The sequence below is a fragment of the Lepisosteus oculatus genome, chromosome 6, assembly GCF_040954835.1.
Source record: "Lepisosteus oculatus isolate fLepOcu1 chromosome 6, fLepOcu1.hap2, whole genome shotgun sequence".
Classification (NCBI taxonomy): Eukaryota; Metazoa; Chordata; class Actinopteri; order Semionotiformes; family Lepisosteidae; genus Lepisosteus; species Lepisosteus oculatus.
The window spans coordinates 18,106,399-18,133,631 of NC_090701.1; the positions used below are offsets into that span (position 1 = coordinate 18,106,399).

At 37.1% G+C, this 27,233-nt stretch overlaps 1 protein-coding gene across 1 annotated transcript in view; it reads left to right on the plus strand.

The window, feature by feature from the left end:
• The first annotated feature begins 2,498 nt into the window (after positions 1 to 2,498).
• Positions 2,499 to 27,233, plus strand: part of LOC102692555 (coagulation factor XIII A chain) — a 58,925-nt gene continuing 34,190 nt past the window's right edge. The window contains exons 1-4 of the mRNA XM_006634398.3: positions 2,499 to 2,616; positions 10,684 to 10,868; positions 14,284 to 14,472; positions 22,457 to 22,708. Of these exons, the coding sequence (XP_006634461.2) occupies positions 10,718 to 10,868; positions 14,284 to 14,472; positions 22,457 to 22,708 (592 nt within the window). The 5' untranslated portion in view covers positions 2,499 to 2,616; positions 10,684 to 10,717. The remainder of the gene's footprint in view (positions 2,617 to 10,683; positions 10,869 to 14,283; positions 14,473 to 22,456; positions 22,709 to 27,233) is intronic.

Below are 27,233 nucleotides of genomic sequence, written 5' to 3' on the forward strand. Positions count from 1 at the left end.
TTCAGACAGGAATACAAGCACCTCAAGTCCAAACACCTCTGCAGTGCAGAGTGTTAAGTATAGGTAGCAGACATGGCCTATGCTTATGCTATTTCAAGTGTTACAAGTGTATTGATACATGTATAGATTCCAGTAGAGCCACTGAACAGGCTGATCACCGGTTGGCTCAATACAAGCATGTTTTAGACAGGCCAGACAAATTAAACATGAGGAGATGGTAGAAATGGAAACCTGCTGGGTTTGGCTCCAGGAGGTCTGCTCAAGGTCACGGGACTCCAGAAAATTACCAGGCCACTTGCAGGCAAGAGGTCGCAAAGCCCTTCTTTTATGAGGAGGACCTGTGAAAATCTCCTAAAGATGAGGGACCAGGCCGACAGATATTCTGTGTTTATTAAGAGAAGGTTCTGTTTTACTCTTTTCTCTTGCCCAGAAAGCAGAACAGCATCAATGTGAGTAGGCCTTTTTTTTGCAAAGTTTTGAGCTTTCCCATTCATTTCTCGCTGCTGGAAAGAGACCTTTCGGGCATGTGTGCTGAAGAGATGCATTTTACATTGTAGGAAAGGGGGCTGGGATTGTGTGATTGTGGGAATAATTAACATATCTGGTTTCCACCAGGCAAAAGGAGGTTGTATCTATTCTATCTTGGTGCATTATTTTGCATAGGAAGAATAATTCCTAAATTATTCCTGACAACGTGCAAGGAAAGCTGGTGGTAGGACTGAATTTCTAACTCTAATTTTATTTAATGAATTTTCTCAACATCTCCAATATGTATTACAATACATAGTTGAAGTGTACAAATCTAGGAAGGTCATGTGAAATTCAACAATATACTAGCAAGTCCTCATTTGGAATATAGTGTGGTATTTTGGTCACCACAAAAAAGATATTGCTTCTCTGGAATCTCATAAGAAACAAATGACCTGATACATTTCCAGGCGAAGGACTGTCCTGTTCTAGATAAAAAAACTAAACTGAATAGAGAAGACTACAGAAAATTGATATGATTCAAGTATTTAAAAACTTCAAAGTGCAGACAGAGTCCTCCCTCCCATTGAACTTCTTTAGAAAGAACAGTGAAACACAATTCAGTGACACACAACAGTGAAACAAAGCATTCAAATGGAAATTGTGAAACTGTGCAAGCTTGAGAACAGAAAGCATTTATTTATATAAATTGTTGTGGGAATCTGGGACAAACTACTAGCCATGTTGTTGAGTCCTAGATCATTCATCTTGATCATCAGATCAATTAGTTATTCACAACCAAACAACGTAGGTGAGTCAAATGGCCTCCTCTCATTTACAAACTTTCTTGCAATAAAGTCTGATAGCTGATGCTCTACTGAGTCAACTGCTGTTAACATACGTACTGTATTAGGAATCCAGCCCGGTTTAAGCAGCAACTTTAATTACGTTTGTCATTATGGTCGATTTCCAGTACAGTATCAAAGAGTAAGCATTGAGCATGTTCTAGAAAAGCCAAATTGGTTTCCCAAATTAATAAATTTACTTAGTTGAGATTAATGCAGCTGTGAAGCAAATAGTGTAAGAATGATCCTTGTTAAAGCTTTTGATTGCATCCCACTGAGCAATACTATAATTGTACAGTACTTCTTCATAGCTACAAGTCTAATCCAGTGTAGTGACAAATGGGACAATTAACGTTTTTGATTAGTTTGCATTTGTTCAGCCTTTACTTAGATATCATGTTTAAAATCTTTATACCAGATGAGAGAACTATTAAAATGTAAATGATGAAATGTGACGTGCTCTTCTAAAATGTTCTTGCAATACAGATTTTTAATACAGACAAATGTGTTCTTGAAAACATCTTCACTTGAAAAGGGCATATAGACGAAATGAAAAAGAAAAATGTTAGCTGTATTTTGGGGCTTGTTGATTGGAATTTCCAGTTTCCAGTTTGAGGAGGTACTACTGAAGTGACTACTTTTTCTTATACTCCTCATGGTTTATAGAATTTACACAAATAACCAATAAAATAAAATGAAGTACACAGTTTTCAAAATTTATCCAGATAAAAGTGATGTCAGTGTGGGACTGTTAGTGTATCCCTCCTCTGAGGTATTTACCATAGCCTTTGTGGTAACCGGTTTTTATAGCTACATAAACAAACCTAGCAGAAACTAAGCCCAATAGAGTGCTTTCTGGGTTTGGCAGGCTGTGACTGCCTGGTGTAACATCTGTACATTTCTTGTAAAAGTGTCTTGTTATACACAGGCAACAAAGCAGAGCTGTAAGTCTTAAATAAGCAGCAGAATCTTATTAGCAATCCAGTGAAGTAGACCTCCAATTTAATATTTTACATAATAACTACCATGTTACTCTGAAAACACCCCCTCAACTGCTGTAAATTTTAAAAGCAGTCAATCACAGAAGAGGCACATTCTTCACAACACTAATAAATGTTTCCTGACCCTGTCTTCCCCTTCCCCCTCTCCTTTCAGTTGGTGATGTGTGCAGGCTGTGGAAACTCTTCCCCTGCCCATGAGTCTCCCTCAGTATATAAGTGGAAGCTGATTTTACCTTCACATACACTGAGTTGTTCAGCCTCCTCAGCAGCTCAGAGGAAAAGGGCGGTGTTCTCCTGGATAGGTAGAGTAAACCTTCCCTTCTGTTTTGAACTTTGCCAAATATTTATTTTCATAACAAGTTTTAAGACACTTGTGTTCTCAGCTGCCTCTGCTCACTATGTTTTAACAAAACCTTTACTTGAGAAATCTTTAATGATGGCTTTTGATATTTCTTCAAAAACTGTTTTCCAGCTCACCTCAATTACAAGTTGAGACAGCTTTGAAAAACTGACAAAGCTGTGCAGGTTTATTTAGTCTTCTGTCTGACTGAATGGTTTTATCTATCTAGGGAAGTAAAAAAAAATCTGAGTTTTTTGCAGAAATATAAATGCACTGTTTACCATTATGTTTTTGGTGCAAGTAATATGATTCCAGGAAAAATAATGTGATGTGAAAAATACTATGATGCAAAAACTAAAATAATCATATACATTTTATGCAGTTCAGGATATTGGTTACTTGAAACAAATTCTACAAGTACTTAAAGAACAGTAAAAAAAATCTGTTTTAGCCTTTAGTTTACAACTTAGAAACAACAGTAAAAGAGTTAAAAGAGATTCAGGAAACTCTGATATGCTACTTGAAACTACAGATATGCTAAATGCATTGTTGTATGTTTAAGTTCTGAATTTTAGAATCTCTTAAATCACAATGTAAAATGAGAGATTCCTCATAAAATACAGTCAAAAGGACAGAAATGAACAGAGTTTAAGATTGTAAGTTTGCAAACAGGAGGAGGCTTTTAAGCTCAGATACAGTACAGGGGCGGAGTGGTAGCTCTGTGGCTAAGGATCTGCGCCTGTGGCTAGAAGGTTGCTGGTTCAAATCCCACAGCCGGCAAATCCTACTCTGTTGGGCCCCTGAGCAAGGCCCTTTACCCCAACTGCTCCAGGGGTGCCGTACAATGGCAGACCCTGCACTCTGACCCCAGGTTCTCTCCCTGTCTGTGTGTCTCATGGAGAGCAAGCTGGGGTATGCGAAAAGATCATTCCTAATGCAAGAAATTGTAAAGGGTTAATAAAGTGATGTTATTATTAGTTCACTTGGTTTTTAGATGGTCAGTGACTCCAGGATCTCATCTTGATCTTTTCTTGAAAGAAGCCACGGTGTCAACTTTTCAGCATTGCTGAGTAGCTTCTTCCAGAGTCCCAAAACCCTTTGTGTAAAATAGTGTCTCCTTTTTCTCAGTTTTAAGTTCACTTCCCACCAATTTCTTTTTATGCCCTCTGGTACATTTTGTATTGATGTGTGTCATTGTTGTAAAAACTTTTTATTATGTGAACATTCCATTAATTTAAAATCTTATATAACTGCACATAAAGTATACCTCTTTGCAACAAGTCTCATTTCTCTTGAAGAAATATACAAATATAGAATATATTGAGAATACTACTTTCGATTTGATATGTCTAGTAAGAAATTATGCAAAGAAGAGCTTGTTACAATTTAGTTGTAAGATACGTATTGTAACAAGTATGTATAACATATAAATACAGGTAAACATTTATTGTAGCACTGTAGAAGACTTAAAATGAAATGTATGTTAGTTACCCTAGGGCTAACCAGAAGAATGCAAGAAGAGGAATTCTAGCTCTGCATTTTATGAATGCAAATATGTTTAGCAGCATAATTATTTTTGGTGTTTTTGTCTCACGCAACTCCTTAGACAGTATACTATTTGCATACTTATTATGATCATTATAGTTCATTAACTTCAGGTTTATTGAAGGACTGTGTCACAGAGTTTTCCAAGAAACATAATTATATTTCAACAATGCCGGCTCCCCACCTCTTGAAGAATGTTTTAATAAATTAAAATAATCTTCCTCTTGGTGATAAAATTTAGTTTGAATTAATTCCAAATTTTTTTGCACTTCCATTCCTCCATCCATTTACTCTCTGTTTTATCCAATTCAGGGTTGTGGGGGACCCAGGGCCTATCCTGGCAAGCAATGGGCACAATACAGGATACACCCTGTATCCCTGTATTTATGAAACTAAATTGATGGTTCTGCATTTAGAGTTTCCTGAAGGAGAATTTTTATATTCTGAATATTAAGTGAAAGAATCACCTTCTCATATCCTTCTGTAAATATGATGAGTCATTGTCTGGAGATCCATTTCTGTCAAGGCACACACTGCAGCATTAGAATTGTTTTACTAGAGTTATCAGACAAAAATAAAATTGCTTTCTATCCAGTGAGTCAGCTCAGGTCCAGTACAGAACTATTCTGTAATCAAATGGTAGTAACATATTTGAAAAGAGATTTAGGGCAATGATATACTCTTTTTTTTACTTCTGTCCGGACTTGAAATGATTCTGGATGAATATTAACATAAAGCAGGCACAGGGTGTTAATGAATTTCAAATGACATCCACAATTCATTGACTTAAGATTCAGAGCCAAACTGCTTTGCCAAGCCAAAGAATACTGTTCAATTTCCTTTTAAGTTCCTTTTATTCCAATTGTGATCAAGTATCCCTGTTTCACCACTGAGTGTAAAATAGTCCCCTGGATTAATGACATATATATATATACAGTATATACACTTAACAGCCTGCTTGAATCAAATCTCTCAGTGTCCTTTGTTCCAGACAATAAATCTCTAAAAGATTAAAATCCCTTAAAATGTCTAAATGTGAAAAGTCCCTGAGAACACCAATAATTCTTGTAACTCTCCTAAAGATATATCATTCTTTTTGTGGTATGGTGTATAGTTTTGCAACTCATGTTTTGCTAGTACATTGTAAGATTCCATAGCATGGATTTAAATTCCATGCCTTTTACTAGATATCCTTTTACAAGAATCTACATTAACACCTAGGTCCTTTTTGTGTATAGCTTCCTCTGTCAATTTCCTTGTGATATGTACAGTAGGCTATATGTTCCTGCAACCAGTGTGGGCCTGTTTGCACAGAGAAGCATTCAATTTAATTTACCACGTGTCTGCCAACTCCATCCAAGTCTCATTCTAATTCTCTTGGATTTACTCCCATGCTTGCCATTGCCCTTATTTTTCTATCATCTTAAAATTTAACTATAAACTGTAATTCTATTTTATAACTACATAAGAATCTACATCAATGGTATACAGCACACATATAAAGAGGGCGTGTTTATTTGATGGGGTATTAACTGTACCAAAATATTAATAAGAATTCAAGTGACTTGAGAATTTTATTTTTCATAGAATATACTAAAACAGGCCCCGTCCGAGTGTCAGAAGTGCCTAACTACCAGTGGGGAATGTATGTGTGTATGTGCTACTAAGATACAGAAAATAAAAGCCTTTTCGGACTTGCCAGCTTTCTTCACAATTTCCAGCTGTTGCTGCAGTTCATGTTCTGAAAATTGATCCCTTTCTCCTTTCACTGCAGGAGAGTTGTCTGTTGCAGAGGCTGCATCTGGTTGGTGTGCCTTAAATGGAAAATAGCATTCAGATGAAGCCAATGCTTTGCAGGAATAAATAAAAAAGAAAATGCCTTATCGGCTGCTTGCTTCCCAAGGGCTACATCAAGAAAATACATTCAATAGTTTTTGTGTGGTTCAAAAAAAAAAACAAAGAGATTCACAAAATTAACAGAAGGGACATTTCCATTAGAATATCTGCTTACTCTGTCGTATTGCACTGTTTTAATTGCAATTAATAAATCACTGTGACACAACACTTCTTGAAATAATGATTATACAATACACTGAATTGTTGCTGGTAAGAAATACACATGAGTCCTTACATATGTCTCAGAATAGTCAAAGTTTCAAAAGGAATACCAAAAAAAAATCTAAATCTAAATCACTTACATATAAAAATGTGCTCATCCACATCTAACCCTTCAATTTTGTTTGCACAAGTCACACCTTGAGTGCAATGGAGAGGTATATAGTAAATATGATGGTTCTTCAAAATGTTCACAGCTTACCTTTCCAAGGAAACAAAGATACCCTTTCACAATCAATTTTACTCCTGGAAAAGCACCCTGACAGTGTAGGCCCCAGCAAAAATGTTGATATTTAAAACAATTTTGGAGTGAAGCTCACACTCATAAAATGGTTCATAATGTAGTTCTTAGGATGGCATCACTTGTATAATTGATTTATTAATTAGGTGCAGTGCTTAGCATTGCTGTCTTGGAGTTCGGGGGCCCTGGGTTTGAATCCAAACCTGGGGTGCTATCTGCGCCATGTTGGTGTGGGTTTCCTCCAGGTCTTCTGGTTTCCTCCCACAGTCCAGAGACATACTGGTAAGTAGGCTTTCAGGACAATCGACAATTGACCCCGGTGTGTGTGTCTGCGTGTGTCCTGTAATGGACTGGTGTCCCATCCAGGGTGTACCCCACCTTGTGCCCATTGCTTGCTGAGACAGGCTCTGTCTCCCCTGCTACCATGAATTGGATGAAACAGTTAGGAAATGGATAGATGGATTTGTTAACTAAAGATTGTTCACTACACACCCCTGTGCAACTTGCTGGGAACCTCCAAGCCTGCACTGTCCAATGAGAGCCACCGAGCTCCTCCTATCAGGTGCCGTGGAGCTTGCCCTGTGTCAAATGGAGAATGTAGGTGGGCATCTCACAGGACCTCATTTTTTCCTGGATGTCTTTAGCATTGTTGATGGAGGCTTCAGACTTTTAAATTATTTGGTTAGATCCTAATGAATATAACAGAGTGACTAATGTGCATGGAGTGTTTGGTGTGACTCGTCTAACAGAAGGATTGGCAGCCCAGCTGTGAGTATAAGGCTTCCCGATACCCCCTCATTATTGCGAGGAACGAGCTAGGGAGCTACTGAATGGTTGTAGATGGGGAGGTGGGAGGGAATGCAAGTGAAATAGAAGAGGGAAGAGCTGGCTGTGAGACTCATATAAGAAGGCGACAAAGATCTTTCCTTTATACTGAACTTCTGTTGTAAACTTCACTTGATGATTTCAAATTTGATGGTTAAAAATAAGATTGTGCTCTAAAATGATAGACTTTTCAAACTACCACTGCATATAAAGATTGTGGCAGTCAGAAATGTAATTTACATCCTAAGCTAAATGTGATGAGCTGTATAATCTACTCTCATTTGCAGCTATTCTTATGTTCTCATGCTTTTATATGACTTAGCATCTGTAATGATATCTATTGCTGTATTTCCTTTGAAGATTTTAGTTATAAAGTATTAGTTGTCTTCAGATGTCAGAGTCCTGCAGCTTTTCAGTTGTAGTAATTAAGTTTAACATCATTTTTAGCATTCCATTCTTTTAAGTATCTCTAGCCGGTAATGAAGAATATTTTAGAAATGGCTACATTTTTTCTTTAAAAAGGTGAAGTAAATATTAACACAAATTATCATTTTTATTAAAGTTTTTATAGTTTAAACCATGCTTGTGGACAACAGTAACATTAGTTATCATGATTACTCCTTTCTAGAATGAGTTTGGGTATTTTACCATTATCAGGATGTGAATTCATGACACATCTAAATCCACACCACCATTATTTTTGGCTATAAATGTCTTCATTAATGGATATTTCACAGTTCACCTCCAGGTGAGCTACGGATCACTTAATTAGATGCCTGACTGCTTTTAATCAGATACCTGATTTGATTTGACTTGACAATATCGGGTTTCAGTCTGAAAACTAGGGGTGCCTCCAATAAGCACTGGCTCTCTGTGGTAGAAGTTGAACTAGGAAATAACAGCACAAGCAGTTAATAGAAGATTCTTGATGTGAAGTGTGCCTTAGATTGTAAAGAAGCAGGCTTGCGACTTCATCACTTTTAATCCAATAGAAGTATTGCTCTCAATTTTGAGATGGTTTTACCTACAAATACTATCTATTGTATCCAACTAAAGGAGACACGATCCAGGTGTGTATGAAGCAGGGATTTCTTTTATTACGTATGCATACGGGGATCAAAGCCGATGAAGCATTGACTCAACTCATTGATACAAAAGAATGCTTTTTATACAAAATCCCAAACAGAAAACCTGAACAGTTTCAGTACAATTCCATGCCATATACAGTATGGTGTAAAGCCAAGGCTGCTAGCCTTGGTATGTGATAAACTATAAGAAATGTAAGAACCTCCTTGGGTTCCTTTAATCATTGTTTAAGCAGATATTATGTACTTCTAGATTTTGTAAATTGTGGCTTAAGCAGATATCAGGCACTCTCAGTTCTGGTCAGGCTGCCCGGAGCTGGCTCTGCCCTTCATGTCTCAGGCAAGTAGCCAGCTCACACTTAAGTTGCAGTTTGTAATTTTCCATTATTCTAGCAGGATAGTTAGTAAATTATATACATAGTAAAAGCAAACTAGTGTAATAAGGTAAATATATGTTTGATCCCTCAACTACATGCAGATCATGTTGGTACATTTCTGAGGTGTTATGTCTGCTGCACAACCTGTACTTATTCGCCCGTACATCACGTTACATTAGTCATTACAGCGACCAGCGAACAGGAAGGGTCGCATCACGTCAAAATTCATAGGAACTCTTGCTCTCGCCCGAGGCGAGACCAGGAGTTTTTGGCAGCGTGACTTACAGTACTTTCACAAAGTTCAAAGTTTATCAAATGTTTCTATAATGTCAATGAATCTATTTTGTTACCGAGATTCAATAACCTGTCCGAGAAATTTTGATTGCACTTCCTCTTTAATCAACTGTACTGACAAACTCTGCTTTCATCAGAAAAGCAGCAAAGTATTTGTCAATGAACATGGCAATTGAAGGTTTCTAGATAAGGCAGGCATCACTGACTGAGCCCAGACCAGTACTTAGGTTTCAGCATATCACAATAACACACAAGATGACAGGTTAGATGCAGGAAACTTAAAATGTATAGAGGAGGAAAGCTGTATATGGAAAAAAACAGTGGAACTCAATTATAAATAGCAATACAATGGTGATATTTGCGATGGACCCATCTAGGGTGTATCCCCCCTTGAATCCATTGCATTTTGGGATAGGCTCTGGCTCCCCCACGCCCCTTTGTCGGATATAGCGGTTAGAAAATGGATGGATGGTGATTGATTCAGGATGGTTCAGAAACATCAGCATTACCAGAATTTGACTTAATCCCCTTGGTTGGAGAAGCATAGGCAAGGCCAGAAGGACTAGGCAGTCTGAATCTCCATCATCATGATTTAGGAGCTGCTGCATTGACGAGGTTGTTGGCAACCTTGGGATAGAACCGATAGAAGACTGAAATATGGACCAAAATCATGGACCATTTTTATAGTTTACATGGACCAGACTTCCATGTTACCTTACGCGTATCATGATGATGTGAAGAAGCTGCCACTGTACTGCCACACTGCTGACGACACAGTACAACAGAGAGCCCCATGCAATGTAGGCAGTACACTGCAACATAATAAATAGTACAACCAGAGCAATAAATATGTTGTGGAGAACAGTTCATATGTAGTAGTGAAAGAAAAAACAAACATAATAGACCATGCAAAAAGTGCAAAGTGCAAACGTGCCTTGAGTCTGAGGCATTGCAGTTAGCTGTTGAGGATGTGTGTACTGTGGTATGGTAGAGGCTGTTCTTAATTCTAGTGGTCCGTGCTTTAATAGTGCAGTACCGCTTGCCAGAGTGCAGGGGGGAGAACAGTCTGTGGCCGGGATGGTTGAGATCTTGAATGATGGATTGTGCTTTATTGCGACATTGGATGGTGTGGATCTCACTGATTGATTGTAAATGACGCCCTAAAATCCACTGTGACGTTGCCACAATCCTTTGCTTGTGCGTCTGTGCGTTTTGCTGTACCACACAGTGATACCACAAGTGAGGACACTTTCTATGGTGCTTATGTAAAAGTTCCTGAGTAGCTGCTTCCCCATACAGCATTTCTTTAAGCACCACAGAAAGTGCAGGTGCTGTTGTGCCTTTTTCATTTTGTTCCCAATGAGTGGTGATAAACAAAAACGTTGCTCAGAGTACCAGTCTTAAAATGGTATCTTCTCATTTCAACCATATGGAACCGTATGAAATGCAAAAAGGAAATTCATATTTTTATGCTTTTATCTTAATGACATTAAAGTTGTTTATCTTAAAGTCCTGATTTCATGATTTATTTATTGTTTGCTTTCTAGACATTGTGTGCAGTTCTACAAGCCAGTAAGAGCCATGTCTACTCCTGAGACTAGACCCCAGCACTCTCAAGCCACTCACACGGGACGCAGCAACATTCCTTCTGTGAGCTCCAATGCTGAAGGCGAAGACATCCCAGAGTTTGAACCTTTTGGGCTTCATCCTCGGGGACGGCCTAATCTCAGAGGTAAGTCGTGATTTATAGTATTTTTCTTTTGTCAAATTGATTTTTATTTACAGTAAAGCACTATGTTATACAGTGATGAGAAAAAAACAGTGACACCCCACCCCCCCCACCCCCCAGGCTGGTTTGTATTCTTGAATATTTTAGACTGAACATATTTTGATTTTCATTAAAATCTTAATAAAAAGGTGAAGATAACCTGAGTAAACGTATAATGGAAAGACATTAGATTACATTATCTGGATCTGCCTAGGAAATAATCCAACATAAATATCCTTGTATGAATAAATATGTGGCAACTCCTTGTGCAGCAATGACTTCAACTAGATGTTTCCTGTAACTGTTTATTAGTCTCTTGAATCACCTTTTATGACATTTGGTCCATTCTTCCTTGCACAACTTCTTCAGATCAGTGAGGTTTGAGGATTTTCTTGCTTGAACAGGTCCTGCCATGACATCCAAAACGGGTTTAGGTTTGGACTTTGTCTCACCCATTCAAAATGGACAATTTCTTCAGCTGTTCTGTTGTAAATTTGGTTGTGTGTTTAATATCATTGTCTTGCTGCATGACCCACTTTTGCCTCAGCTTCAGCTGACAAATGGATGGCCTGACGTGCTGATCCAACACCAAATTCATGGTTTTGTCAATGATGGCAATTTGTCCATTTGCTGAGACAGCAAAGCAGCCATGATACTCTTCCCATTATGATTGATGGCGGGGCAAAGGTTCTTCCGTTGGAAGGCAGTGTTTGGTTTTTGCCTCGTAAAACATTTATCAAATGGCCAGTTCAGCTTTTGACTTGTCCATCCAGACAATATGTTTCCAGGTACTCTGTGGCTGACTTCCTCTTCAATATTTTTCATTTATCGCGGTCTGAAGATGAAAAATCACTAAAAAGTAGATGGATGGTATCTTTAGAAATGGTTTTGTAACTACATCTAGACAGATGATCATCAAAAACTCTTTTTCCGAGATCTTCTGAATTCTCTTTTAATCGTGAAATGATGTGTTTCTACTAACCAGTAAGATGAGGTCAAAGCTCATGTATTACCTGTCATACAAAATGCAGCAAAATATATGCACTTTTGGTCATTTAAAAGAGCCCATTTTGATTATTCAAGGAAAATATATTAAGAAATTGAAATTCCCATAATTATTTTAGTGGGTTCAATAACATCCTCCTAATTATGTTAGGGGGTTCACTAACACATTTGGCACTTTAAAGAGGTTTCTTAAATTGGGATTTTTGTGGCCTTTTAAGAGTATTTTTGCTAGTTAAATCCACATTTACTATATTTTACAACAAAATGAACACTTTTTAAATATAAGCAAAATGTGTATTTGGAATAGCTTTTCTTTTTTTGGTACACTGGTTTATCATTTTGAAACTGAAGTCTAAACGGATGAGCTTGATCGCACATTAAAAACAAGATAAGATTTATATAATTTCATAAACTTTTCAATATTTTAGTACTGCTTTATACTTTGTTCATTCAGTTTCTAATTTAGAGTGATGCAGAAGACATGTTCTTAGTTCTTTGAGTATGAAAATCATATGGTACTGTTAAAATGTGGAAATACAAAAACAATATACTGTATATTGACATTGATTATACTAAAGTTAAAGAACACAGCTACACAAAAAATCTTACATGTATTTGAGAAACAAATACCAAGCATATACTGTAGTTCTGGCCATTGTGTCAAATCTTGCTTGTCTGCAAATCTATTTCTAAAAGTTATACTTCAGGCAATTACTGTATTTTGTTGTTTTTTAATATATCTTACAAGAAGGGAAGGATGCACTTTGTTCTACAGTGAACCCTTGTCATTTGAGCTGCCTCATGATGTTGGTTTATCATGACCAATCTGCGAAACTTTAACTTTGACTTTTGTTATCTTTGCTGTGGCTTAAATAATGCACTGCACCCTTAAGAAAAACTGGGATTTTAAAACTAAAATGCTGTGACAAAGTTTTTAATGTTTTGGCTCTTATGTAAGTCTCCACACTGCCAATTTCATTAGGACTCTCCCAAGCAAAAATTGAATGTGTCAGTAGCTGATAGCCTTGGATGGCAACACTAAGTTCAGAACAGTATAATCAAATTTGTTGGTTCCAGGTCACTTTTGCTTTTGGCATCTCTATGTGATATTTGAGCCAAATGCCTTAAATATACAGAAAGAGCAAGGAAGAAAGATGAGAATGAATCTGGAAAATTGATCCATTGACACTGGGAGTTATTATGGTATTAATGTGTCAGTTGGAGGTACTTTAGTATGTTTTTGCCAATTCTAGTAATATGTTACATGATATATCTTACATGATGTATGGCATTATTGTTTATTTGTAGAACTTTGCTTGTATTCAATTTAATAATGAAATGCACAGTCCTACCTATAAGGTAAGCTGTAAATTGTAATAAGAATGCATTTTTTTCTGTACTATGTCTAGCTCTTACCAATGGAACTCTTTCTGACTCTGAATTTGTTCCAAATTTTAATTCAGTCTTTGAGTCTTTGGGTACTTCACTATTGACCTACAGTAGCTATTTGCCAGTTCGACCAACATCCATTTAAGACTTAATATCGACAGTACGTATTGAAAAATATTAAAAATATTGAAAACTATAGATCAATCACAAGTTTTATTTTACTTATTTTCAGTTACTTTCAGTAAAAGTAACATTGCAACCCTGAAAGTGAATCCCTGTATATAGTATATACTCTGTTTCACCTATTTAAAAATTCTATCATGTATTACCTTATATTCCCAGCAGATGGCAATACTGACATGTGATTACAAAATGTGTTAAAATCTTTTCAAACCAATGTCAGCAGAATTTCAATATATGCTCAATGGTTCATAAGAAATATCAATAGCTTTGAAGATAATGCCCATGAATACTGGGCAGTAATATAGCTAAGGAGAGAAACATAATGACATTTGTATCTCTTTCTTATGTGTGAAAAGAGTTTATATTTCTGCTTCCTTCAAAACTCAGACTTCAAAGCTGTAAATAGTTTAACTGTTACACTACCAGCATCTCTTTAGCTTAGGAAGACACCAGCAAACAATCCATTCTCATGATCTGATCTTTTCTCAGGGGAGTGCAAATGATTTCTTACCTATCCTAAATTACCTTTTAATTGCTTCTTTCAGAAGTCATTCTGTGTCAATGCTCATCGATTGAACTACTATGAATCTGAACTAAAATGCACAGATTTAAACCACATGTGCATGTACAATGATTTTAATCTTTATTATTTATCTAAAATGTTGTGTTGAATCAACAATAAGTGAAGCTTAACTTTGTGAATGGCAAGCTAATGTTTTTTCCTAAAGACAGGGTATTCTCAAGGCATTTTCTGTATTTACAAAGTAGTGGTAGTACAGATTTCCCTTCATTTCCTTGGCAGATTTCCTGGATGTGTGGGACATGAACATGCTGAAAACAAGAGATGAGATCAACAAAAAAGAACACCGGACACACTTGTATAATAATGACAACCTGATTGTGCGGCGAGGCCAGCAGTTCCAGATCAAGATAACATTCAACCGCGAATACAACCCTGCAAAGGATAAGTTTTGGGTTGAGTTTCTTATTGGTGAGTTTTCTTTTTTTGATTCTATCTACTGTAACAAAACACCCGATTGCTGAATTGTGGCAGCTAGTTGACTCACCTTGTTTCAGTAATAGGCCAAAGATAAAAATATTAGGATAAACTGGAGACAGTAGGAAAGACCCTACTCAGTTTTAATGAGTAGTCAATAAATAATCTCCCTGACCACGAAGAAGGAGAGTTAAATTCCATTTTTATCTAATGATTATGCAATATTATACAACCGATTCAACATTGTTAGAGTGTAACATACATACCCTTTAATAATACAATGTAATGAGATATAGACTATCTACTGCCAACAGAATGATAGTAAAAGGAGAGTCACCAGAATTGTCACTGGATGTTGTATGCATTTACAGATCAATGCACAAGATTATAACATAAAAGCATAATCCTGAGTTTCTCAAATGCCCCTTTGTGTATCTCAGGTTTATGGAAAGCCCATTAAACCAGACCCAGATCAGCTCCCACAAATTGAACATTACTTCCATTAGAACACACAGAATTACAATAAATAGGGTGGGATCACTAATCAGGCTGTATGTTGGAATTAAATCAAGCTTCCAATTGTTTTCCTATACACGCTGAAGAGAATAATTCATTTAACAATTGTCACATTTTCCTCCATTTTGTAATGTAAAACAGATACTGTATGTCAATTGCATATATTGTAAGGATGGAATCATCTCCCTAAGTAAACTTTGAACATGAGAACACAATAAAAATCACAGGCAAGAGAAGCAGATACAGCTGCTTAGCTAATTGATCCACAGATGCCCTATATACATTTCCTAGAAGACCCCAGTGAATCAGCATTGTTCTTCATTTTGAGGTAGTTCCTTGAGTTAATGTTTTCAAAAGGAATGTGAGTATTTGAATCAAATCAATGTTAACATTTTACTTGTTAGGCCTCATTTAAAAGGTTCTTTCACATATTGTTTACACAAAGAGTTGTCAGAGTCATTAATACTTTACCGGAGCAGCAGTGTGTTGTTGGAGCTGATTTTATTGGAATCTTTAAAGGTACAAATTGATAGGATTCTTAGATTAATTCAGAATGTACCATTTCACAGTCAAAAACAGCCTGCATAGGATAGTTTGGAGATCACTGAATTGTACTCTTAAAGTGCTGTTTAAAGTATTATAATGTACATAACGCATGTTTACTGATCACTAAGATCACTACTTGAATAGACTTGTAATTTGGTATGGAGGCTCCTGGAGATTTGATGTTTAACCATTTTAAGGTCCCTTGTGTTATGTGCTTGGTTTGTCGACTTCCTAACTATACCATAGATTGACACTGTTATATTGTAAGGGAGTTCCACAAGCTGCTACAGTATAAAGGAAGTGGTGTAATTAAGAGGAGGCAACATTGTAACAAGAGGTAACATGCAGAATGTGTGAGCCTTGTATTAATAACGAGTGCCAAACATTAGGGGTCGTACTTAACACCTTGATCAAAAAACTTTCAGTCTTCCAAGCTGTTAACAAGCAAAAGAACTATATTAAACCAAACACGAGTTCCATCGAAATAACCTACAGCAAAACCTTGTAGACCCTGTAAGGATATGTTAGGTACAGTATATGTATTGTATGTATAAAGCATACACTCCATTCATTCTCTGTAAACTTGGCAGATCACTATCTGGTCAAATAAAAAAAACAAGTAGAGGTTAATTTCGTGCTGAAAAGTAGAAAGAAGACACAAGAAAACCTTGAGTTTAACCTTTTATTCCAGTCCATATATCCATATGCCGATTCAGAATGTTTTCTACAGAATTCACTAGGCAAAGGAAGCTGTAAAATATTTCCTAAAAGTGTTAAGATGTACTACAATGAAATAATCTTTTTCAGATCACAATGCACTGCTTAATTCTATCATTCCTTTTTGTTCTGTTCCCTTTCATTATTTATTCTTAGAATAAGAGAGGTCAGAGAATTTGTAATTCAAGTAATTCAAGATTCACGTCTATTTATTCTGGAAGTGTACCTAAACTGTTACAGCAATAAATTCATATAAGTAATGGGATATCATTGTCACTCTATCACAACTCTCAAAGTTATCTCTCTGTGCCCAAAACAAAATCTTTCCTAAAAGATCATTACATTATTGACTCTGCTCTATTTTGGAACATTTAGAAGACTTTCATAGATATCGTTTAAACATTCACCCTCCATTATAAAAATAATCGAATATATTAAATGAGCAGCTAAAGATAAAAATAACTCGATTCCTGAGGGTGTCAATTGGCTTTGGAGTCCATAGTTGTATGCTGCTGATGTAGTCATCCATCAGTTTAATCTGTATTGTTCTATGATATATCAGACATGTTGGTACACCGCCTGATGTTGAAGTGTTGCACCTGACAGGAAATTACATCGTGAGCTGATAAACCATATCACTTAAAGTGCTGTGAGGTTCAGCTTTTTGATTAAGAATGTAATGAACATCTCATTGATGATATGTTGGTATTTGAAATTCTAGGCTCTTCCAAATCACTTTCAATTTAAGGAATGAGATTCCCTATGCTTCTCAAACACAAGTCTTTTTTCCTGTTCCCTGGAATGGCATTGTCTTGGTCTGAATATATAGCCCTGTGCTGGAAGCTACAGGAATGTACAGTGAGCAATAAATAACAATGTGCTGAATTTGCAGAATTCAAAACTTGAATAGGTGGAATTATTCCAAAGCAGAGGCCATCTCTTAAAATGTGGCTTTCAGTTTGGTTGCTTGATTTGTCTTATTAATAGAAGGGAGACCAATTTTATTCTAAAGCTGATTGCCAAAACTATTAAAGATCTTACTTAAGATCTAATCTTATCTAGGGGCTAATCACATCTTTATTTGTCTTATCTGTTTCAACAGAATGTGCAGGTACAGAACATATTATAATTTTGGAATTAAATATACCAAACAAATCAATGCACTTCACTGTATCATTTTGCAATTTTGGAATGATGATATGGGACATACAGTAGTTGGCACATTTCATTTTATTCTGCCTTTAAGGACTGCCACATTTCTGTCCCGAAATTAGAATGATCAATTTACACCTTTCTCAAGTTTTCTTTGCAGTAATCAGTTATTATTATGTAAATGCCCCTGCCACCCCACAATTACCAAGGAGACATGAAGACATGTCATGCTATCTGTTGATTTACTTGACAAGTTTTGCATATTCTGTCCTTCTCAACAACAAGGAGATAGCCAGCTTTAGAACCTCAGTCAAGAACAATACCACCTCAGCCATTTGTTTCTCATTTCAGTCTTAGATCTGTTCTAGCATTGAAACAAATATTTTCTTAATTTATTGCACAACAACAGCACACTGTTTTTAAAAATAATATTCACATAGCCTCCCTCTCTTAACATCTAATGAAACTTACATTTAACTGCAAAAAAGTTTGTCTTTCTTACAACAAGCATTTGAACACCCAGTGCAAGATAATTAATGCAATTCCTTCAGAAACTTGATAAACCCATTTAAAATGCACAGCAAGACTACAAGAAATCAATTTAAACGTGCATTTAAAGATGCAAACATAAACTAATTTCTGTTTATTTGCTAAATGAAAAATTGAGACATTACATTGTTATTGTTGTGATTAATCACAGCATTGACCTCCACAAATACTGATTACAATCATTTGTTAAGTCCAGGGTAAACTTGGAGCAACAGAAAGGATGACTTGGGAAGAGAAGATAGACAACTTATTATGCCATAGTTGAGCTAAATGTCACACCGGTACTGAGCTGACAGAAATGTATTGCACAGTGACCCAAAATTCAGAGGAAACTGGCCACCAACATTCAAAGCTAGAGGTTCAATGGATAACCTGAAGAACAGCTGATACACAGAGAAGGCCTAAGAAATTCAGCAGCTTGCAGATATGCAAGTTTCTTGTCATCAGTGTTATAACTCATGTGTTATAACTCATGTGTGTCAGCATAATGTTTACAGCATATCAGTTATAGGATAAATATCAGGAGCAATGCTAACCTCTCTGCTTAGGATGTCAGAACTTGTTAGTATCCTTCATCTGTTCAACCATGAACATGCAGTAATTCTGTCTTTATCCTCTGTGATGTAGGAGCAGCACTGTGCTCCAAAACCAAGTAGATACTTTACTGACTCTAATATAGGTTTAGCTGTCCTGAACAAAATTGTTCCCGAAGAATTAAGGTCATGAAAGAGCTAGAAGCTCACTAAGCACTTGGGGTTTTGATGCTGGGAGAAATCTATATTATTGTAACGCTTACGGCCGACAGGCACTGTGTAAGAGCCGGCGTACCAGAGCAGGTGATGTCACCGCCCTTCCCTGTGATAGCAGGACCACAGCTACTGGGCTGTAGAGAGATCTCTCTTTAGCTCACGGGGCTAGGTCGCTGCAGAGAGACGCGGGAGTCCCGGGTTCGAGCCTCAGTCAGGATGGGGCTGACCAGATGCGACAAGGGCGCCCGCCTGAGCCCCTGTTGCGTTACATTGGTGTCAGAGCGGGGTGGGATAGCCCTTCGCCGGGGACGGCGATTTAAGCGGGGGAGAGTGTATTGCTTACGGCCGACAGGCACTGTGTAAGAGCCGGCGTACCAGAGCAGGTGATGTCACCGCCCTTCCCTGTGATAGCAGGACCAAAGCTACTGGGCTGTAGAGAGATCTAGGGCTAGGTCGCTGCAGAGAGACGCGGGAGTCCCGGGTTCGAGACTCAGTCGGGATGGGGCCGACCAGATGCGGCAAGGGCGCCCACCTGAGCCCCCGTTGCGTTACATTATTATCCTTAACATCCATTAAGGGTAGCCAAACCGAAGTCATCAGGTCCAAAGTTGGGCAGGCTGCTATGTGTGGCTGAAAGAGTTTGGGCTCTACAAGATAAACAACAAAGACTCATACGTACATAATATATGTTATGACCACCCTCAAGGAAGGACTAGCCTCAGGTTTCCAGTACTGTCTTTCTTTCGTAGTCTCTGTGTTTAAAATATTATATGTAATAGTCCAAGAGAGAAGAAACACATATGTATCCATGATTGTCCCATCAACAAAGAAAACATGTACTAAGTGCAAAAGGTGAAAAGAGAATGAAACACTTTGTGAAGCCTACCTAAATCCAAAATTCCCTTACTGGCAGACACCCATAAGAAGGAAAAATCCCTTTATCTTTTAACTTAATTCAAAGTGCGCCACTTAAAAGAGAGAGTAAATCTGTTTACAAAAAGCCAACTGTAATTGTGTAATCTCACCTGGAAAGCGAAGAAAAAGGGCGATGAAGGATCAGCTCCTTCTGGGAATTGACATACACATGAAGGGGATAACCCAACCTGCCCTAGGGAACTGATTACTGTATGTTTCAAGTAAGTGCCTCCCTTGAAAACAGGCCACAGGCAATAGTAAGCAGAATATTGAGAAACAGACAGAGAAATTAATTACAGCTAAATCCTGTGGGTGTCAGGATGCAGTGTATTATAGAAACTGAATCTGGGTCATCAAATTCCCAAGATGGACAAGCTGTCTGTGTACAGTAGCTAAAATAGTCCTGGTTCGGTGTGACTAAGGAAAAATTAGTATATTACAGAACTATTTTATTTGAAGCTCATTACAGTATGCTATTAGGCAAAATCTTCTTCTTCTTCTTCTTCACAGCCTAGGTCCCAGACTGTCCTGGGGTCAGCTGCTTTGGTTGCTCTTCTCCATTTGTCTCTGTCGAGCACATCTTCCTCACTCACTTCACATACCTCCATATCTTTTCTCACACAATCTATCCATCTCTTTCTAGGCCTGCCTCTTCCTCTGTTACCTTCCACCTCAAATTCCATTACCCTCTTTGTTACTTCCTCAACGTCCCTCCTCATGATATGTCCATACCACCGTAACCTCGCCTCTCGCATCTTCTCAACCACATCCACCACCCTACATCGTCTACAGATTTCTTCATTTCTGATCTTATCCTTCATTGAAATCTGCAGAATCCATCTCAACATCCTCATTAGGCAAAATGTCTATTAATATCTGCTTGCATATAGAAGATTCCTGATATAGCCTCATACTTCCAGAACACTCGAAAATGATTCACCTGTTTGAATTTGCCTTTAAATCTGAATTACATTAAAAACATCTTAAGCACACAGGCACTTTAAATATAAAAATGAAAACAGCATGGACCCTTATGTGAAAGACAAAAACAGGACAAAATAAATTGCAGACAGATTTTTTTTTTTCTGTTCAAAAACCAGATGCTGTCTCAAAATACAATCTATGAGACCAAGCCTAGAATGTATTCAAATGATGATTGTAAGAGCAATCGATTTGAAGTCAATCTGCGGCCCAACAACAGAATTCATGATAGTTTTATTGGTGAGGATGTGTACAGTCTGATTGAGTAGTCTTTCTAAATGGCTGATAATGATGCAATAAACAGAAAGTTCACTCTAGGAGAGAAAGTAAAATTACCTGCCACTTAAGCGCTGTAATCTGAGAAACTGCAACAGAGAATGAAAAATGTTTCCCATCATAGTCTAATTACGTCACATCTATGTGAATGTTCTCTGATGTACGTAAGCTTGTGCACTCAAACTTCTGTCATTCTCCCACCTTTCTTATGAATGATGTTTTTCAATTATAAACTTAATGAAAGCCATGGTTGTGCTAACAAATGGTGAAAAAGAGGTTTAGCTTTTACATTATATGATGAGGTTAGCAAATGGTTTTATCACAGGAAATGAAATGTTTACTCTACTAAAGTACAGTTTGCACATCTGATATGTAATTTCTCACTGTGAAACATTCTCAGACCTAGAGGTATCTGCGCAGAAACAGTTACTGATCCCAATTAGCAAGATGATGTTGATGTTGTCCAAAGCAATTAATACAATTTATACAAAATACCATCAAGACATCTGGGAAACAAGCAGTAAATCAAAGTATGTATACATACACATATGCATCCTTGAATGTCCCATCAACAAAGAAAACATGAAAGTAGTAGTAGTAGTATTAAGTAATGTTTCAGTGTTTTAGTTTTTTAGTGTTCACAATATTTCAATTTTCTTAATTTCCTTGTAACAGTGTGAAGAATGTTACTGGATCTGTACACTAGCACCCAGTTACCAGTCTGCCCACTAGTGAGAGAAACTAAGAATCTCGTTAAATGATTCCCCAATAGGCATTGTTATAATTTATTGGCCCAAGGTGTCTCCCTCGTTTGCCCAGGTACTGATGTTGGAAATGCTTCACAGAATACACTCACTGACTGTAGAAGGTTAATGGTACTGAGGAGTTATAATACCATCTCATTATGAGTATAACATTGCTAGTTTAAACTTATTAGAGTTCCTGGACACATTGTATACTTGTCACACAGTATATATGCAAATGTCTTTAACTTCTTTCAATTTATTTTCAGTAAACGTAAGAATTTTGAGGTTCTGGTTATGATGAATACTTTATGAAGAAGGCTAACAGTGTTCAGCTGAGGAAACCTCCACTAATGACAGATGGAGAAAAGACACCAAAGATAATATTTTTCTGAAAGCATAGCTCTATACACACTAGGTACACCTGTGTCACTCTGGTGAACAGAAGCCCCTTCGGCAATTAACAGTGGCTTTTGAGAGGGACAGCTTTCTTAAAACCACTATACTTTTTCGATGTTATTGACTTGAGGCTTTTGTTAATGATTTATTTTCGAAAAGGGCCAATAGTACCATCATGGACCACATTTAGTGAAATATTGTGATATTCAAGATTAAATATGGACTGCTGGGATCTTTTAGTCCTTTGGAGGGCTACATTTGTGGATTTCACTCATGAACAAATTAAAAATCCCTGAAGTAAATGTTTGAATTGGAGAATGTTAAACAATCCTTGATGATCAATGATTGACAATAAATAATACTTAAAACAGGGTCTGTCCAATTTCTTATGCAGTTGAAAATCGAAATGTTTTTCTCTGTGTTTCTTTGCCTTAGGTCGTTATCCACAAGGAAACAAAGGCACCTATGTCGCCGTCTCCCCAAACCAAGATCAAACTGATGGACAATGGGGAGCAAGAGTGCTGGGGAGTGAAGGCAGCATTGTCACTCTGGGCATCACCCCAGCTCCAGATTGCATTGTGGGGAAGTTCAGACTGTATGTTGCAGTTATGACCCCGTATGGCATCCGAAGAACGAGAAGGGACCCACAAACAGATACCTACATCTTATTCAATCCATGGGCTCCAGGTATTTGTGTTTTGAAGAAACAAATTTGACACAATAGAAATACTCAGTCCAGGAACTCATGTGATCTGAAGGTACCTGATTGCCTTCGATGGAGAAGAAATTAGGGGGATTGCTTTTCTTTCTCTGTCAGGGGATCTGTGTACTGTCGGTGAGAAATTGACTTTTGGTTGATTGAGAGGTGTTAGTTCTGTGTTGGGGCAGTTATTGGGAACTGAGATCTAGTTGACGTTTAATTTTTTGTTTCATATTTGCTTTCACCATTTGTAGGTGCTAACTCTTTTCATTCTTTCTTATACTGTTGAGAATTTTATTTTGTCTGAATGTGGTTCATTATGTTGAATGTTTTTGTATATGGAGGAGGGAGTTAATTAGTGTTTCGGCCTCAGGTCAATATGGCATTTGAGTCACAGATGTAACAAGGGAAGTGAATGGGATAGGTAGAATCTTCCATTCCTTCCCATTGTAGCAATTTCGACATATATGTGCAACCACACATATTTATCTCGCCATACTGTAGGCTTGACTAATTGATAAATAATATCCTCTGAACCACCGAGGTTGGCTAATGAATCCACTGAGAGTCGGTGTTTGAATCAAATGATTGGTTTAATGTGGAACAGCCGTCTCGTTCAGAGAGTAATTAGTCAACTGCTTTACAAATAGTGTGTTTGGTGCTCACCTGAGAAGAAAACAACTGGGGGAGAATCAACTGGAGAAATCAGCAGGTAGAATCACAGGGAATTAGTCAATAGTTCTGCCTTGATAAAAACTACAAGGCACCAGCAGAAATGTATTTGTTTCTACTGGAAGCTTTGTTTTTACACTTTCTCACCTGTGTGTCCATTCTCACCAGCCCTTTCCTTTATTTTCCTGTGCTTCATATTCCTGCTAATCTGCTCTGTCTCACACGTGAAACATGCTAAGCATTCAAACATACAGTAGTTTCAGCGTGGAAATTACCATTGGTTGTTTTCTGGTATGTATTTGTTGTTTTATTTGTTATTGAAAATGTGAATTTGTTTAAATGTTTACCAAAATCCAAAACCAATATTACTTCACTGGCCCTGCTCATTTGTTTAATTATTTCTTATATACAGTAGCAACAGTCTTCATATTGGATAGAGATGAATGTTACATCTTGGGTTTTACCAGTTGTTGACTTATTGTTCTTTTTTCCAGTCTAGTCTCATTTCTAACTACACTATCCAGTTAATGTATATTTGTGTCCAGTTCCATAGATGCAGTATATGAAAGTTAAATGCACAATATCCACATGCCCCTCAAGGGCGTAAGCACATAACTTGTCACCTTTGCATGAGCAGAGTCATAAGCACACACTACTTCCTAAGAGTGTATGACCACACTTTGGCATGTCATATCTAAGAAATAACGAGGAATTTAAGTTTAATTCTTCCCTTAGGCACACTACAGTCTTTTATAATGTCATACTGACATAGTTGATTCGAGTTGCATAATAATTAGGAATGTTAATATGTTTCTAAAATGTTTCAGGATTTATCTTGGATATCTTCAGATTGATTTTCATAAATGAAACACAATCTTTTTGAAAACGTCAGCTTCCACTGGAATGAGTAAAGACTTCTCTTAAAAGTCTTTGTTGTTTAAATGAATGATACCTCCAGCAATTTTTTTCTTTTAACTCTAGTGGCAGTTTTATTAGCCAGAAGATTATGATTTGCATTTACTACAGAGCAGTGTGCTTCTTTCACCACAGTCAATCCTCACTATTTGTTGAAGGAGGCCTGTGAGGTGGCATCTAATGTGCCTGCAGTCCTTTTGTCTCCTGTCTCTTAACTGCCCTCCCAAATTTTCATTCAATCCCCACATCTTTTCTTTGTTATATTTATATTTGTTTGCTTTTCTTTAGTTTAAATTAGTCACTGATGTTTCAACTCACTTTTAGGAATTTTGAACACCTGGATAAAATCTAGGACAGGCCTTGATTGTTGAGGGCTGTTAACAGCGACCTGTCTAAGACATCATTCATATTTTTAAGGTCTGGTGGGTAGCTGCGTCAGCATGCGTAGTCTGCGAAGGAACAAGTAATGGGTTTATTCCATGCTGAAAAAAGAAGAGAGAAAACACAACGTTTCAGCTGTGAAGCCTTCTTCAGGTTCCTTAAGAATGGTTCCTTTTCAATTTTTAAGGCATCTGTCCATATTGGCCCAAATATTCGGGACTGAGAACCAGAAAGATATGTATGATTATTGACGGGAATACTAGTTTCTTTTGTCTGACATTAAAGATAGAGTCTAACCCTTCCTGACTCTTTTAAAAGCATTTTTTATAAATGATAAACTTTTGCGTAGATTGTCTGCACTTGTTGTGAAAGGGACTTTTACTGATCCATCTGCACTTCTGTCTAAGCCACTTTCCCAAACTACTCAAGTGCAGAAATGCATCATCTGCTTTGTTTACACATTTATGAGCTAGTTCTCATTCATTTTGGCTCAAGTGCAGAAACACATCATCCTCAATCAGTTCTTTCTAAAACAGAATATGCATAGCAGTTGCTCTGTATCATCAATTCACCCACATTTGGCAGTCAGTGTGTTGCTTCCTATGTGGCTTTTCTTTGGGAGGCTACCTTTAAATCTGCTGTGTTTTTCAAGGGCAAATAAAGAATAAATGATCAAACATAACCTAGAATTCATGGGCTATGATGAAGTGCGGCTGCAGTTATCATATCCGAAGGACTTGGTAATTTGTGTAAAGTCTGTGTGGTCTTGTCTAGTTTTCCGATTGAGCTACAAAAACATGCCAGGAATTACAGTACAGTATACTTCTGAAGTTGCTCTGACACTCAGCTGACCACCTGGAGAAAACACTTTTTTGAGGGGATCAATGAGTTTGGACACAAGCTCATAGTATTCCAGTTTGAAAGAAAAAAAAAACATTATGCTTTGACTTTATCTGTCATTGTGCTTTTGATAAATGTACTGGATTCTGGGAAAAAGGGATGAGACATGCTGTAAAGTAATAGTTTTGGCTGTTGACCAAACATCTTTCCATGTTTGCTTTGAAAGTTAATTTAACACAAAGTTTTGCCTTTGTGCTGACAGATCTACTTTTTTCATGTGTAAGCTGTCAAATATTAAATTGCATAATTATTAGGGGACAAAGGAAAATCTTTACTGGAAAATTTTCAGATTATTATTTTTCATGCCCCTGTTAATTTGCAATTAAAGGTATTTCAAATATTTGTGGATTTTCAAATACTTGTGAAGTCGACACCTGATAAAAAACTCAAAACATTTGGCCCCTTGCTAAGTTGTGTCAGAGTAAAGTTGTGCCATCAGGCCATATTTTTTAACACCACATTGGAGTTTCCTCAAAATTTGATTAACTTTGAAAATTGTTGTTCTCTGAAATGGAACATCTTAACATGTGTTAGTCTATGCCCATGGTAAAACTGTTTTCATGACAAGCTGAATGGTGACATAATTTGGAAGCTTTGACCTTAGTACTGTACGTTTATCTGGTCAAATAAAAAATTAGTTAATAGCTCCATAATGAGTGCAGATAGGATGAAGGTTGCTATAGAACACAAGGTAGCACAAAATAGAAACACTAACAGGAACAAAAACTCTTATCACAAACTGACCCTTCCCATGACTTTTGACTTTTCTTAAAAGTTAAATCTTCCCATGGAACATGTGTAGTAAACCATATCTAGCTATAATTAAAGGCCTTGCTTGTGACCTCTGACCTCTCTTAAATGTCAAATGCAAAACTGTGTTGTTATTTCTCTTTAAAAGTAGCTAAATTTATTGTTACTGTGGAAGACAGATAGGCACCCATAAATTCTCTGTTCAGAAATAACCTTGCTCATAACCTTTGACTCCTTATTAAAGTGGAATGCAAAACTGACTTACAGGTACAGTATTTAAAGACAGAGGAGTGGGCTATACTGTAACGTGCAGTATTATAGGAAACCATAAATGCTCTAGCAGAAAATAATACCCTTGTCCATGAAAAGAGATGTCTCTTTGGACCCTGGTGAACTCTACCTTCTGCTATTTATTATTAATAGGAATGGTAGTAGTATAAAATCCTTATCTTTTGAGATGTAGAAATCATTTTCTATTTTACATCTTGAAATTTGGCATCTGTTTAAGATGTCTCATTACAATAACAAGCCGCTCAGGAATAAGATTGATTTCGATGGACCTGCATTCAGCCTCCAGAGAAAAAAAAAAGAGATTTGGAAGCAAAGATTATGGAGAAATTCTTAGAAATACAAGTAGTAGGATACTTGCCAAACTAAACCAGGAGGTTCATGATTAAGATGTAGAATGCTCTGATGCTGATTAGAAACTCATTCGAGCTTTGTCATCTCACAAATCTTACAAGTGAGCCTTGGTCTGAATAAGTGTTGTCAGTTATGACTGTGCCTTTTCTTTTCATTCATAATTCAAGGTGTGGTAAACTGCAATTGAAGAATCACTTTGACATGGGGTTGATGAGGTTGTGGCTAGTCTCTCACAGGAAAGTATTATGCTGT